We start from the raw sequence: 12,993 nt of genomic DNA, 5'->3' as shown, positions 1-12,993 counted from the left end.
AGCAAATGGCCATTTAGAAATATATACTGCCAGGTTGTTTTTTTTTGTTTTGTTTTGTTTTTTTAATACATAACATAGAGCAAAAATGTATCCTGACCATAGAGACTATCAGTCCTGATCCTGCCTTTCTAGCTTTCTTTTTTAAATTAGGCCTGTGCAAGAGACTCCAGTGTATTGTATCAATATGGCTGTGGTGCATTTCACTGGTGAAGGTTTGTTTTCATGAGCACAGATCTGGGATGCATTGTAAACGAAGTGGGGGGAAAAGACACGGTGGAGACAGGTGACTAACCAGGTCTTTAAACATTTACATTCCTCAGCCTGCTTACATTACAGGTTTTACTCTCTTGTTTCTATCGTCTGTGCTGAAGACTAAACCCTGATGGGTGGCAAGAGACAGAAGTTAAAACACTACCTCAACACATTTTCCAAGCTGAGGTTAAACCTTATACAAAAGTGTTTTTCATCAGCTTTCAGACTGTAAACCGGTGTCCATTCAAACCCAAAGGATCATAATATCCAGTGTGGTAAGGTACCACAGTTTGTCCTGACACAAATCTCTTAACTATAGAGCACATTTGGTTTCACAATTTCACCGTCGACCTCAGTTTCTTATCTCATTAGACCATTTTTATTTGAATAGCTAGAAAACAAAATTAGACCTAACAGTATCTTTATATGCCCAAGGCTCACACCCAATTGTGTAGTGTCTGTGTGTTCATACATGGTCCTTTTTGTTTGCATGAGAAAGTCCACAAACAATATCTGCTGTTCGTTTGTTCTCTAACAAAGTACACGACGATAGCCTTGTAAACACAATGTGCTGACCTTAAATTCCCAGTGATGCTCATGCTGTTCACACATGCCTTTGATACCATCTGTGTGTGAAGTTCAGAGACCTCTTTGGCTCTGTTTGAGGAGCGGAGCAGTTGGTGGTCTTCTGACTTGCAGACATGGTGCATTTCACTGCCAATGTCTGCCCATTCCTGGCCATCTGAGGAGCCTCGCTGACCCCACGACGCCCACTGCACTGCTGAGAAAACACTGCACACTGACTGGTTAATACTGCCTCACACTAAGCTGTGGGATGACTGAGTATATGTGGTTTCCAGTCCCAAAATGGACTCCTCTCAAGTGTGCAGGTTTACTCTACACTAATAAAGGTTATATGTGTATTGCAGCTTACACACCAACAGTTAGTGATCTTATTATGACTGCTCTCCTTTTAAACATTTTGCACATGAAACAAGCTGCATGAAAAATGTTTACCTCATGAGGTCGCCATAGCCTAAGGCGTATTGTGAGCATCAACTGCCAGACCAGGGTGCATGCAGCAGTCTGCAAAGCCTTGTTACAACAGTCCAGTTGCATGTTTGAATCTTTTACTTGAATATAGGTTTATTATATAGTGTAGTGAAAACATATGAATCTCTCCACAAATTAATACACAAAGATATATATTAATATGTCAAGGTGAGAGGTCAAAGTGTTTATTTGTCATATGCACAGTTAGGAAACGTGTTTCTCTGTACAATGAAATTCTTACTTTACCGTCCACATGAATGTCACACAATACAAGTGAAATATAAAGTAGATGAGCAATAACACAAATCTAAGGCACTTTATAGCAGCAAGTGAAAGAAGCACAATAAAAATACAAGAACACAATATAATGCAGAGAGAATATATGCTACATGGGAGCCGTGGAGTGTAAATATTCAGCAGTGAGTGTGCAATTATGCATATGCAAACAGAGTAGGTAAACAGTACAGATGGAATTACATGAGGTAGATCCTGAGTCAGCTGTTTAGGAGTCTGATGGCAGAGGGAAAGAAAGAGTTTTTCATTCTAGAGGTCCTGTATTTCAGCCCTGCGATGGATTGGCGACCTGTCCAGGGTGTACCCCACCTTCACCCGATTGCCGGCCAGGATTGGCTCCGGCCCCCTCCGTGACCCCGCTCAGGGAACAAACGGTAGAAAATGAATGAATGAAAAGGTCCTGTATTTCACACTTCTGAGCCTCCGACCGGAGGGTAGGGGTATGAACAGTTTGTGTTGGGGGTGGGTGGGATCTTTGAGGATAGAGTGATGCAGCTGGTCAAGATGCTCTCGATGATGCAGCTGTAGAAGTTGCAAAGGATCCTAAGCGACATGCCAAACCTCCTCAGCCTCCTCAGGAAGTACAGCCACCGTTGGGCCTTCTTGACCAGCTGTGTGGTGTTATGTGTCCAAGTGAGGTCCTCACTGATGTGGACGCCCAGGTATTTGAAGCTGATCACCCTCTACACTTCAAGCCCCCAGATGAACAGTGGCCAATGACTTCTCCTCTCCTTCCTCATGTCCACTATCATCTCCTTCATCATGTCTGTGTTGAGGCTAATATGTATTATACAATACTAAGGTTGAGAAGCCCATAGTACACTCAGATATACAGCAAGCTATTGAATGACATCCTGCTTTTAACAGTAATACAGACCTAAATCTATCCATCTGTTACCTATACCACTTATTCCTGAAGAGGATCGCAGGGGAGCAGGAGCCAGTCCCAGCTGACACTGAGTGGGAGGCAGAGTACAGCCTGGACAGGTTGCCAGTCTATCACAGGGCTGACACTTAGAGACAAGACAGCCACACACACTCTCGCTCCTATGGGCAATTTAGAGTCAACCAAAGTTGCATGTCCACACAAAAAGCCTCCAGGTCATCTGGGGCTTGAGCCTGGAACCTTCCTGCTTTATGGTGACAGTGCTAACCACTGCCCCACCATGCCACCACAGACCTAAATCAGTTAGGCTAAATTTGCATAAAAGCTTTGACTCATGTTTCAGCTCATCCTCTGAAGTTAGGCAGTATAACTGCTAAGATGGCTGACAGTGGGACTGGTCATTTTGAACATTTTAAAATACTCCATTATACAGTTATTCCAACTTTCTTAGGCTGGGATTTTTCCTTGTGATCTCAGTATTTCAACAAGCCAACAAACCCTCAGGGCATTTCCTCCCTGATACTGCAATAATGCAGCTTAGGTGTCACTGTATCAGTAGCATCTCCTGCGTCCTGCCATGTCCATGAGGCATGCACAGAAAGATGAGAAAGAGGAAGAGGAAGGAGGGAGGGGTGGTCTGTTTTGTTTCACCCCCCACCTCCACCCCCGTCTTGATGTGCCTCCTTTGCAGTGAGCTCATACTGGGAGCAGGAGGAGGAGGAGCCCGGCGTCCCATAGCCTACCGGATCAAGTGTGGACCAAGTGCGTGTGGAGGTACGCTAGAAGACTGGGGAAACTTTCTTGTTACTTTAATATCCATGACATTTATCAGGTAAGTCTTAAAATGTTCCATAAGCTGCCTGTATCGACGGGGTTAGTCCGGACGTGCAGTTTGACCAGTTCAGAGGAATAAAACTAAGCTGTAAGAGTTTTAGTTGCAGTTTATTCCTGGGAGGAATGTCGGGACATGTCCTCAGCGGGACCGGCAGCAGCGTGTTTGTTTGTTTTATTTTCAGTTTAGTGTTTTTGGACTTGCGAGGAAACTTCTGTCTTGCTCCATAACTTCACTTGAATGTCACCGTGACCGAAGCTTGATGAACGTTAATTCGCTTCAGGTCGTTTCCGCTCGGTGTGAACAGGACACACGGGTCAAAGCCTTTTACTTTATCTATACCTCGATCCGGCTTTTCCTCCTCATGGGCTGCAGCTGTAGCCTTCATTTTTATTTTCCTAAGTCATTGATGAATCTATTTCAGTCTTTTAATATATAAATTGTCACCATGTTACAAAGCCAGAGTGATAAAATAGCTTGTTTTGACCAACCAACAATCCAAAACCCAGATTCACAATAATCAGTAATAAGAGCAAACGTTGCCCTCTGCAGTTGTAAATGGGATATTTGGGATTTTAGACTGGTGACCAAAAAAGACATTTGAAGAGTTCGTCCTTATCTGGGTGTAGTGTCAGACATTTCTCAGTTTTCTGACATTTTATAGACAAAACTTGTGACTGAGACTGATATTTGTTAGAAGGTCCCTCTGTTTACATGTTTCTGCAGAATAAGCTCAAATAATTGGCCCTGGATGTTTAAACCTTTCAAAAATAAATAGATTTGGCTGAAGAACTTTGGAAGGTTTGTAATGGATGCTGTGGGGCAGCATCCTGCACATTAGGATGTAGATGTGGGTCATTACTGTTCTTAGACTGGGACTGTGTGGTCTGGTTTGATGCTAATGTTGGTCTGTATTTTGTGATTGGATGCAGTGGTTTTGAAATCAAAGCCCAACCCTGGCTTTAGGCTGAAGGACTGTAATCTTGCCTGCCCACGCAGATTAAGTCATTTGAATTATGGCCATTTGCTATATATGACTTCTGCTGCTTTCAGCACGTTTTCAGTGGAGGAAACTCCTTGTACTTCAGCCAGGTGCTTTGAAATTCAAAGCTGTTTCTTCCTTTTGAGAAATTGCTTGTAAATGTCAGGATGCACCTTTGATCATCATTGGCACATGAACTCACTGATTTGATTTGCTCTTCTGAACAAGGAACCTTCCCGACCTCTTGGTGTCGTGTACCTTGACAGAACCTGCTGTGACGTTTGCTGTTTCCTGTGTCGACTTGACTTGCCTTAATCTGGCTTCAAGGGCAATTCTACTAACTGTACAGTGTTGGTTTTTCATTTTAAACTCAACAGGTGGACCAGGCTTAGTTGTTGGCAATCGCTCTGACTGCCAGCTAACCTGGAGTTATTGAGCATTAACTTTCCAACGTAATTTCAAGCAGTTTGACACTGATTATGGAACCGTTACAGTGGATTTGCATGCTCCCATGCTCAGGCTAGTTGTTTACCAACTGCAATGCCATGAGATATTTGTTCTACAGAGCGCTCATCTTATTGAGAGTGCCACATGGGTCTTCCTCTCAGTCTCTATGGAGCCCGGTTCCCATGGTCCCCAGCCAGTTGGCCGCTAATAGATGCTGGCAGCAGAGTCACATTGTCAAGTTATTGGAGTCTGTGACCTGACAGACAGCACATGCTGAGCTGTTGCTTTTGATGGTCACGATTATGTACTTTCAAAAGGAGCTGCTCACTGTAGAAGCACATGGCTCCCAAGGAAAAGATATTATTTTAGAGATTAGTTGGGATCAGGAACCCAGCTGTCAGCACACTGTGTTTTTGAATGAATGCTGAATGCAGTGGTGTGTGAACTACCATACAAAATCTACCAGAAACTAAATCTTAACCACAAATCTAAGCAGCACTGTGATGTCCTAAATTGCTAGGTGCTTTGCACACAACCTGTTTGGTTTGGTTCAAATGTTTCTGTTTAATTTGTCCATTAGTGTGGTTCGTTTGGGCCAGTGTGAAAGCTGCCGTTCAAACTCTGGTGAGTCTCGGTCTGTTTTGAAGTGAACTCTGTTGCAGTTTGAAATGTGAAATTAAGCAGATGACCACAGTATTTTGTAGCAGTAAATATGTGATTATAGTTTAGTCCTTTTATCAGGCTGCTGATTATCTGGCCATCTCCTAAGCAATTATATATTAATAGGATTGTAATATAATTCCCAGGAAATGTTTAAGTGTCAAAATTGCTCAGGTGGTTTGAGGGCATGTTCTGAAATAACGGTGTACATTACATTAGCAGAAGCTTAGTTTCCCACCGAGCTCCTGAAACTCGAGCAAAGCCGAGGTTGTTATGCATAGTTTTGTGTTTCATGTCATGCCAGGAGGGAGACACACTTCTTCAGTAAGGTGCCTGAAGCAGTCATGAAAACCTACCATGGCTAGCATAGCAAAAATCTAAGTATGGCAATACTGTTAATTCTCTAAGGGAAGACTCGCATCATAGATATTATATATGTCTTTAAGATTTAAAATAACTTAATATTTACCATCAGGAAATCACTTTGTTAAGTTCTCATTACTGGACCGGAGGGCGCACGCTGGCTGATGACGGACCTGCTGGCAAAGTGCCATTGTGCAATTGCATTAGTTCTTAAAGGCTCATGAAAATTTCTGTATCAGAATGCTTGCCTTGCCATTTCATGTCTTCATTTGCCCTCAGGTCATCTATTAAAACGTTACCAAATGACATTCATGCATATTGACTTTTTTTTTTTTTTTTAAATAGAGTTGGCAAGTTCCCTAGTGTGAGTCATTCTGCTGAATTGCACTAATTAGTTTATGTTAAGTATTTTCTGTAGTATTTGAAAGTCCTGGTGAGCAAGCATGTACAGTAGGTATGTTTCTGAGGTATATGAATGTGCACAGGTGTACCCATGCTTGCATGAGTGTATCTAAAGTGCATGTGTGTTTGGAAGTGCTTCTTTCTTAGTAACAGCTGTTACTGATCACATTCTTGTCAAGCCTTTGTGAAAGCCCCAGGGACAGGCAGTGGGACAGAGACGGATTCAGAGGTGCAGACGGCCTCAAATGGACCAAACTATGAAATATTGGTATTTGTGACAAGTTTAGTTGCAAATAAGGGTAGAGGTTAAACAGAACATTTTCACTATGACACATAAATTACTTTTATTTCTGTTGTGATTCTGAAGCATATTTGGGTTCAGAGGCTGTGGGGACTCCAAATGGGACAGATACTGTTTCTGTGTGCAGTAAAAGTGTAAAAAATTTTATTATTATTATTGGAAGTTTTGTGGTTCACTCCCTGCAAAGCAAAATAGTACTTTTGGACTAGGTTAATGTATTTGCCATTCACTATCATGCCATAATAAGACAAAGTTAGTGTTAGTGACATCTTTATACTCCCAGGGGAAAAAAATCCTTTTGTGTTTTGTTAATGGTTTGTTTTTTTCTGGCAAAATTACGCTGCCATCTTTTTAACTGTGGATTCTTCCTTTAAGAAAAGCTCTCAGGCACTTTACAGTTTCACAGTGTGGCAGTCGTGAGTCCTCCTGTGTGAATGCCCCCCCTCCAGTCCTCTTCGTGCAGTTATAGCAAACAGATGGATAAGTAACCCTTGATTCATACACTGTTTATTTACATGAACAGATTTTATACACCAAATGATGTCCTAATGAGCCGACTCGGTATGGCTGAAGACAGACTGGCTAAGAATAAGCTACACCTCCAAAACTGACAAGCACTGGCATTTTATCTGCAAGTGCATTGTTGTCTGAAGCCTGCTGAGTGTGTCATGGCTTTCTAGGCAGGTATGATGTCAGAGGATTCAAGTATGTGCCCTAGTTTTAAAATAACACTCATTCATACATTTGGTCCTGCCGACTGACAAATCTTAATATGGGGAGAACCTCTCCCAGTGTTTGCCAGAACATTCCCTAGACTTTAAACACTGCTTGTTAATGTTTTACCCTTAATCAAATACTAGGTTGCCTGGAACTGTGTACAAGCAACAGTGATGCAGCTTTATTTATGTATTTATTCTTACCCCAGATGTTCATTAACACTGGATTGCTTTGGCAACGAGATGTCAGTGTGCAGTTACCTTTCAGAAGACAGGTGGCTGCTGGGGTGGTGTGAGGAGTGTGTGGTTGTAGTAGAAAGAGCTGATTTGACAGAAAAGGAAAAGCTCTGAGTGGAGAAACTGGTTTGTCAAAGCTTAAAAGACAGGCCCACTGCACATGATAATTCATCCATAAATCCATGTTGCACACTAAGCTGTCACGCTAGATTAATATAGGATATGAGCCTGTAGCGGTTTTGATTTTGGTCTGTGTGAGGCTGTGAGAGCGATTTATTTGATGAGGGGGTACAATGTCTTGTCTTATTCCAACAGTTTAGTTTCAGGTTTTATCAGTTTCCGGAGCCTAGGGTGTAGCTGTAAATTCAGAGCAATGATTGCCCTCTTCAACGTGCCTTGACACTTCTAGGGCAACGCTGCTGGGATACAAAGACACAGGTTTACCCTCTGCCGCTGCGGAGCTAGCACGGAGGCCCGTGTCTGGATGTAATCATTAGTTATATTAGACAGGATTAAGGACAAGTGGACTCTGAGGGCAAATCACTCTTCCCAAAATTACAATGCTTTTCCCATGGCAATGTAACGAGGAGATAAGACTTGTTATCCTTTTTAATTTCATGCTGAGCCTTGTGGCTCGTCCCGCTCAATAAGAACCTCGCTGGCTCTGCCCCAGGCTAAAACTTAGAATGTGCTCATGTCTGTGATGGGACAGTAAATTTACCCACCGCATAAAGGTAAATCATCGCAGACGTTTACTTCTGTTTTCTCATCATTTAAAAGATTTTTCTCCTGAAACGTATATGTTCTCTTAGTTGAGCTAGCTGCATCATTATGTTCATGAATAAAACCACGTCATACAAAAACAACTCGTGGTGCTTTACTCAGTGCTATACAATTTCAAGTGCAGGAATCATGTTCCAGCGTTTTTAGTTGGTTCAGAATGCTCCCCCTCTCAAGGTAGTAATTTCTGATAGCACAGATGGGCTCTGGATGGAGTTTGCATTGCTAAACGGTGCTAAATGGTCAAGCACAAGCCTCGAGGCTGCTGCAACGTGTGCACGGCATTTATTCAGCCTATTTGGGCTTTTCACACCGGTTGGTTTACAAAGCGGGATGTGACTGGTGTTCCTCTTTGATGAGGCGGTTGGTGTTTCTGACGATTTCAAACAGATGATTTGGTCTGCTCGTGGCTCTGTTATCTGTCTGACATTACTTTGACAGCTGATACTTTGGGATGCTGTTTGCTCTTGTGCAGTTTGGGCTGCCAACACACACAATATGCTGATTTGGTGATTGAGTTTTGTTGCTGTTGAGTTTATGAGACAATTGCTACACCATAGGTGGAGGTTCTGGAGAGTTTGCTGGCATTTAAGTAGATATACTACACCTTCCCACCTGTGTGTTTGTAATTCTCTGTAAAATTCACTGTAATAACCTTGTTTTTTTGTAGACTATGTACAAAAGTACTGTTAAGTGTTCTTTTTATTGTACAAAGAAGAAGCAAGTGGCAAATTCCTGGCCTGAAATGTCCAGCAAGTAGACATGGTTGGCTGTAGTACTGCATTAACACGTTAAACTTTCTCCGTGCTGTCTAAGGTCAACTGTTTGTGTTCCAAGGAGTTTCCCTTTTCGCTCATTGTAAGATGAAGGCCTTGCTCTCTTAGGCTCTAAGGTGGAGGGTTGTGCAGGAAGTACTTGAGCCAAACCTGTAGACTGGTTACATAAAAATGTGTGTCCTTTTGTTATTTCCTTCCTACTTGTGTTAGTGTGAATAACCGTCATTGCTGACAATGGCTGACACCGAGACTCTGCTGTCCTCTATACCAAATCCCTGCGCTTCCTTCTTTCCCATTGTTGATTGATCTCTTGAACTCCCTGTTTGGGCTGGGCCTATTTCCTGTACTTAGGGAATTGACAACTGAAGAGTAGATAGTTATGGAGTTCAGGGTAATATTTAAAAATATCTAATCGCTTCTTGCAGCATTTCATAAACAAGCCTGAGGGTCATCCCATGGGGAGAATTTCCATGTTACTGTGACAACAGTATGGAAATCTAAGAGTGATCATTCATGGAGAATCGGTTGATTAAGAGAGCTGGCAGGGCATTTCAACAGGAAAGGATCGAACGCACAGGGTGGAAAATAGCTGTTTCCAGCCGTTCTGGAAGAGTGGTGAAGTTGGCCTGAGCTTAAGGCTGCTCTCTCTATTGTCTGCCATCTAACAGAGGACAAAGCAGGTTATAACTCACCAACTGCCAATGTATGTGAAATGCTTCCCTGCCTCCGGCAATTGGGACAAACAATCCTATTTTCCTTCTATATATAGCTGTTGTCTTGGATGACTGTGGTATAGCGAGATGGCCCCATTAACCACGTGTCACATCAGCATTGTGCAGGTGAGGATCTTTTCTACCTCACAACCTGTAAGGAGTTGAACTCTATCAAGTCAGGGGTGACCTGGAAAACATACATGTTGATAACCTGAGGCGCTTTTTAACCACCCTGACTTCCAGTTTCTCTTCTCTGAAAGCTAACTGTCTCTGTATTGTAACAAAGAGTGGAGTCATTGCTATTGTTTTGTTTGTTTGTTTTTTAGCTGTTCAATGGTGACAGCTGACAAGAACTGACATATACCTTGCTGAAAATGCCAGAAGTGGCGAAGCATTCTTACCGTCACACGTTTTTGCCCAGATGCAGTGATAAGTCTTTGGTGTGTATCTCTTTAATTGCTTTGGGTGTTTTGAAACCTGTCTAGGATAACAGAAGAGGCTGTTTAGGGAGCTAATAATCTGCTGTTACTCTGAGCTGTTGTGAACGCTGAGAGGTTTTTTTCTGTTGAGCCAGTGTGTATCCACAAAGGCCTGTAAGGCTCTGTGGCATTTCGATTGATCTGTTGTAGTTTTGAGAGGGCCCTTCTAAGAGGCCATGCTTTGAAGCCAATATCCAAAGCTTAAATGCAGTGATATGGATCTGATTTTGAGGGGTGGAGGAATTTTGATTCCTGTCTTGCTGGATGCCATACCATACCTGAGTTTAACAGCAGCAAGGGCAAACGATATTAAAAAGCTCTCCCTACTAATTGTAATTTAATAAACACGAATAGACAACACTTACAGGGGTTTTGCCTTTTCTGGCTGTTCATCACCCAGAATAGCCGGTGCTGTACGTGGCACTGGTTCTACAGTAGATTTCATTCAAGTTATGTTCAGGGCTCAGTTCCTCACCTAGGAGAAAATTGCCTAATAGAAATGTATCTCAGGATAAGAAGTGATGTACTGTAGATGAGAGGCAGTATCTCATTCTCAGAGTAGAAACTGACTGTATGTTTGTGTGTGTGTGCGTGGGGGGATGGAAGGAATTTGTCATGTTGACTTTTGGACTTTCAAGAGGGCGTTGCTCATTTCCTTTGGGTTCACTTGGGCGATGTTTATTGTTACTGTGGAGATGAGCAGCCAGCACCTCGCACAGCAGTCAGCAGTTCAGCTGATAAGGCTAATGTACAGCGCTATATCATACTGTACAGATCACACCTGCGTCTACCCTGCCCCCATACTCTTTGATATCATGAGCACAACACAGTCAACACTTTGTTTATTATGATAATATATCAATATTTCCTCAGCCTCAGCTGTACTTTACTGCTAATGATCAAAAATGTTAGCATGCTAATATGCTGGAGCTAAAACTTTTTTTTAAGCCTTGTTCAGTACAAACTGTTGGACAGCCCTTCAGACTGGAGTCAAGATTTTCAAGGCATTAATGTTATTATTTGAAAATTGGACTGAGATGGAACAAGGCTGCAGAAAGAAAGGCTTGCTTTGTATGTGTGTTTGCCTGGTTATTTCACAGTGGATCACAAATCAATCCAGGAACCATGCGCTACCTTGAAACTCCATTGATGGCCTTGATTTAGAGTTTTACTTGGTGGTGTAAAACCCCATGAAAGGTTAATTTTTTGACCAGTCAAGGCTGAGATGTGATGCAGAGGCTCATTATTGATTTGCCCAGTACACCTCCACCTCCCACAATAGGTTCAGTGGAGGGTTGGCTTCACAGCGTTTCATCTGATACCATCAAGCATGAAAGTGCATGGATCAATACTGTAGCTTCTCTCACAGCAACAGTAAGAGAACCTAGATATCTAAAGCCTGGCTTCTGAGGACTCCGTACAAGGACTGTGTGTTTTGTTTGCAGAAGGCACGTCCTTATTTGGTTGAAACCATTGTTTTCTCTTTATTGAAAAGATTGTCCTGCCGCTATTAATATAGTAGGCTGCACTCCAGCAGTCCATTATGTTGTGTTTAAGGGGTTAGAAACCAAAAATCTCCCACAATTAACTGTTTTCACTGACTTAAGTTTGTTTTTACCAATGTCCAGCTACGCGGGGCTATAAATAGTTTCAAAGTAAACACACACATCCAGGATAGACCTTGAGTTCATGTTATACCTACAGTTTAACTCTGAGGAATCAAGATGCACACTGGCATCAATTAAATGTGGAATTCAGGGCATTCGACAGTGTTTTCCTGCATAACAAGATAAGCAAAACTTGTCCTTTTCTCTTCAAATATTAGAACATTCTTTCCATGCCCCCCTCACTGATGACCTCCAGGATTGGGAGTGCTGTGCTAGCTAAGCAGCATGAAATGCGGATATACACTGTTCTGCCATGGCTATGTTAGGTTTTTGAGGACACGTATTGTATTTGGCTAGTTTGAGGTAAAAAGACCTGGATATTTAAGTGTTTTAATATATTTTTATTTGCATTTGAAAATTGCCCCTTTTTTGTACCATGAATAGAAATAGATCTGTTTGTATTTCCATATAATTTCCATGGTTTTCTTTGAGTGACAGTGGATGCATTTCTGTTTTCAACGTTTTTGTTTTCCTTTCCTTCAGGGGATCTACAAAGAGGATTCCAGGAATCTTGCTATGTTCAAGTCAGTGCTGAAGAAGAACAGAGATGGTGGCAAGGGAAGCAAGAAGGATGCAGGTATGTGGAAGATCAGGAGACACAAACTCTATTTCAGAGGTTTTTTTATTGTAGCAGTCGGGTTCATAAATCTGTTCTTGACTTTATTAAGTGTATTTCATAGACATCCTTCTTATTAAGATTCAGAGTGTGAACGTTGAAATGACCTTCGCCGTGTTTATGAAAACAGATGAAAAAGCTAAGATGAAAGCCCATTTTTTACTCCCTCCTTAGTGTGCACTTACATACTGTGCACAAACATACTGTCAACTAAACCATCATTCACAGAAATTGCTTGAATATATGGCCAATGATTTAGCCTCACTGCTTGTGTCTGTGACTCTTTGAAGAGTCCTGTGTGGTTCGTAATTGTTTGACACACATTTAAATATTGTGCCCACAGTATAAGGAGGAAAAGATGTACAAAATACTACATGTCCAAACATCAGGAGCAGCACCATAAATTTACATTGACTCGGCTGCTATGTTCTAAAGTAAGAAGTTGAAATCAAAAGCAGTAATTATACTTGTGATGTTTTATGTTTGACATGTATTACAACACGCTTTACAACCTTTTTGGCGTCACTTTAATACATT

The 12,993-nt window shown here is 41.9% G+C and overlaps 1 protein-coding gene across 1 annotated transcript in view; it reads left to right on the top strand.

Annotated features, from left to right (window-relative positions):
- Positions 1 to 3,160: 3,160 nt before the first annotated feature.
- Positions 3,161 to 12,993, top strand: part of tanc1b (tetratricopeptide repeat, ankyrin repeat and coiled-coil containing 1b) — an 89,464-nt gene continuing 79,631 nt past the window's right edge. The window contains exons 1-2 of the mRNA XM_020594689.1: positions 3,161 to 3,317; positions 12,324 to 12,417. Of these exons, the coding sequence (XP_020450345.1) occupies positions 12,357 to 12,417 (61 nt within the window). The 5' untranslated portion in view covers positions 3,161 to 3,317; positions 12,324 to 12,356. The remainder of the gene's footprint in view (positions 3,318 to 12,323; positions 12,418 to 12,993) is intronic.

The sequence above is a fragment of the Monopterus albus genome, unplaced genomic scaffold (assembly GCF_001952655.1).
Source record: "Monopterus albus unplaced genomic scaffold, M_albus_1.0 scaffold24.1, whole genome shotgun sequence".
NCBI lineage: Eukaryota > Metazoa > Chordata > Actinopteri > Synbranchiformes > Synbranchidae > Monopterus > Monopterus albus.
The sequence above is the reverse complement of the archived record's forward strand: the minus strand, read 5'-3'. Positions and strand labels throughout refer to the sequence as shown.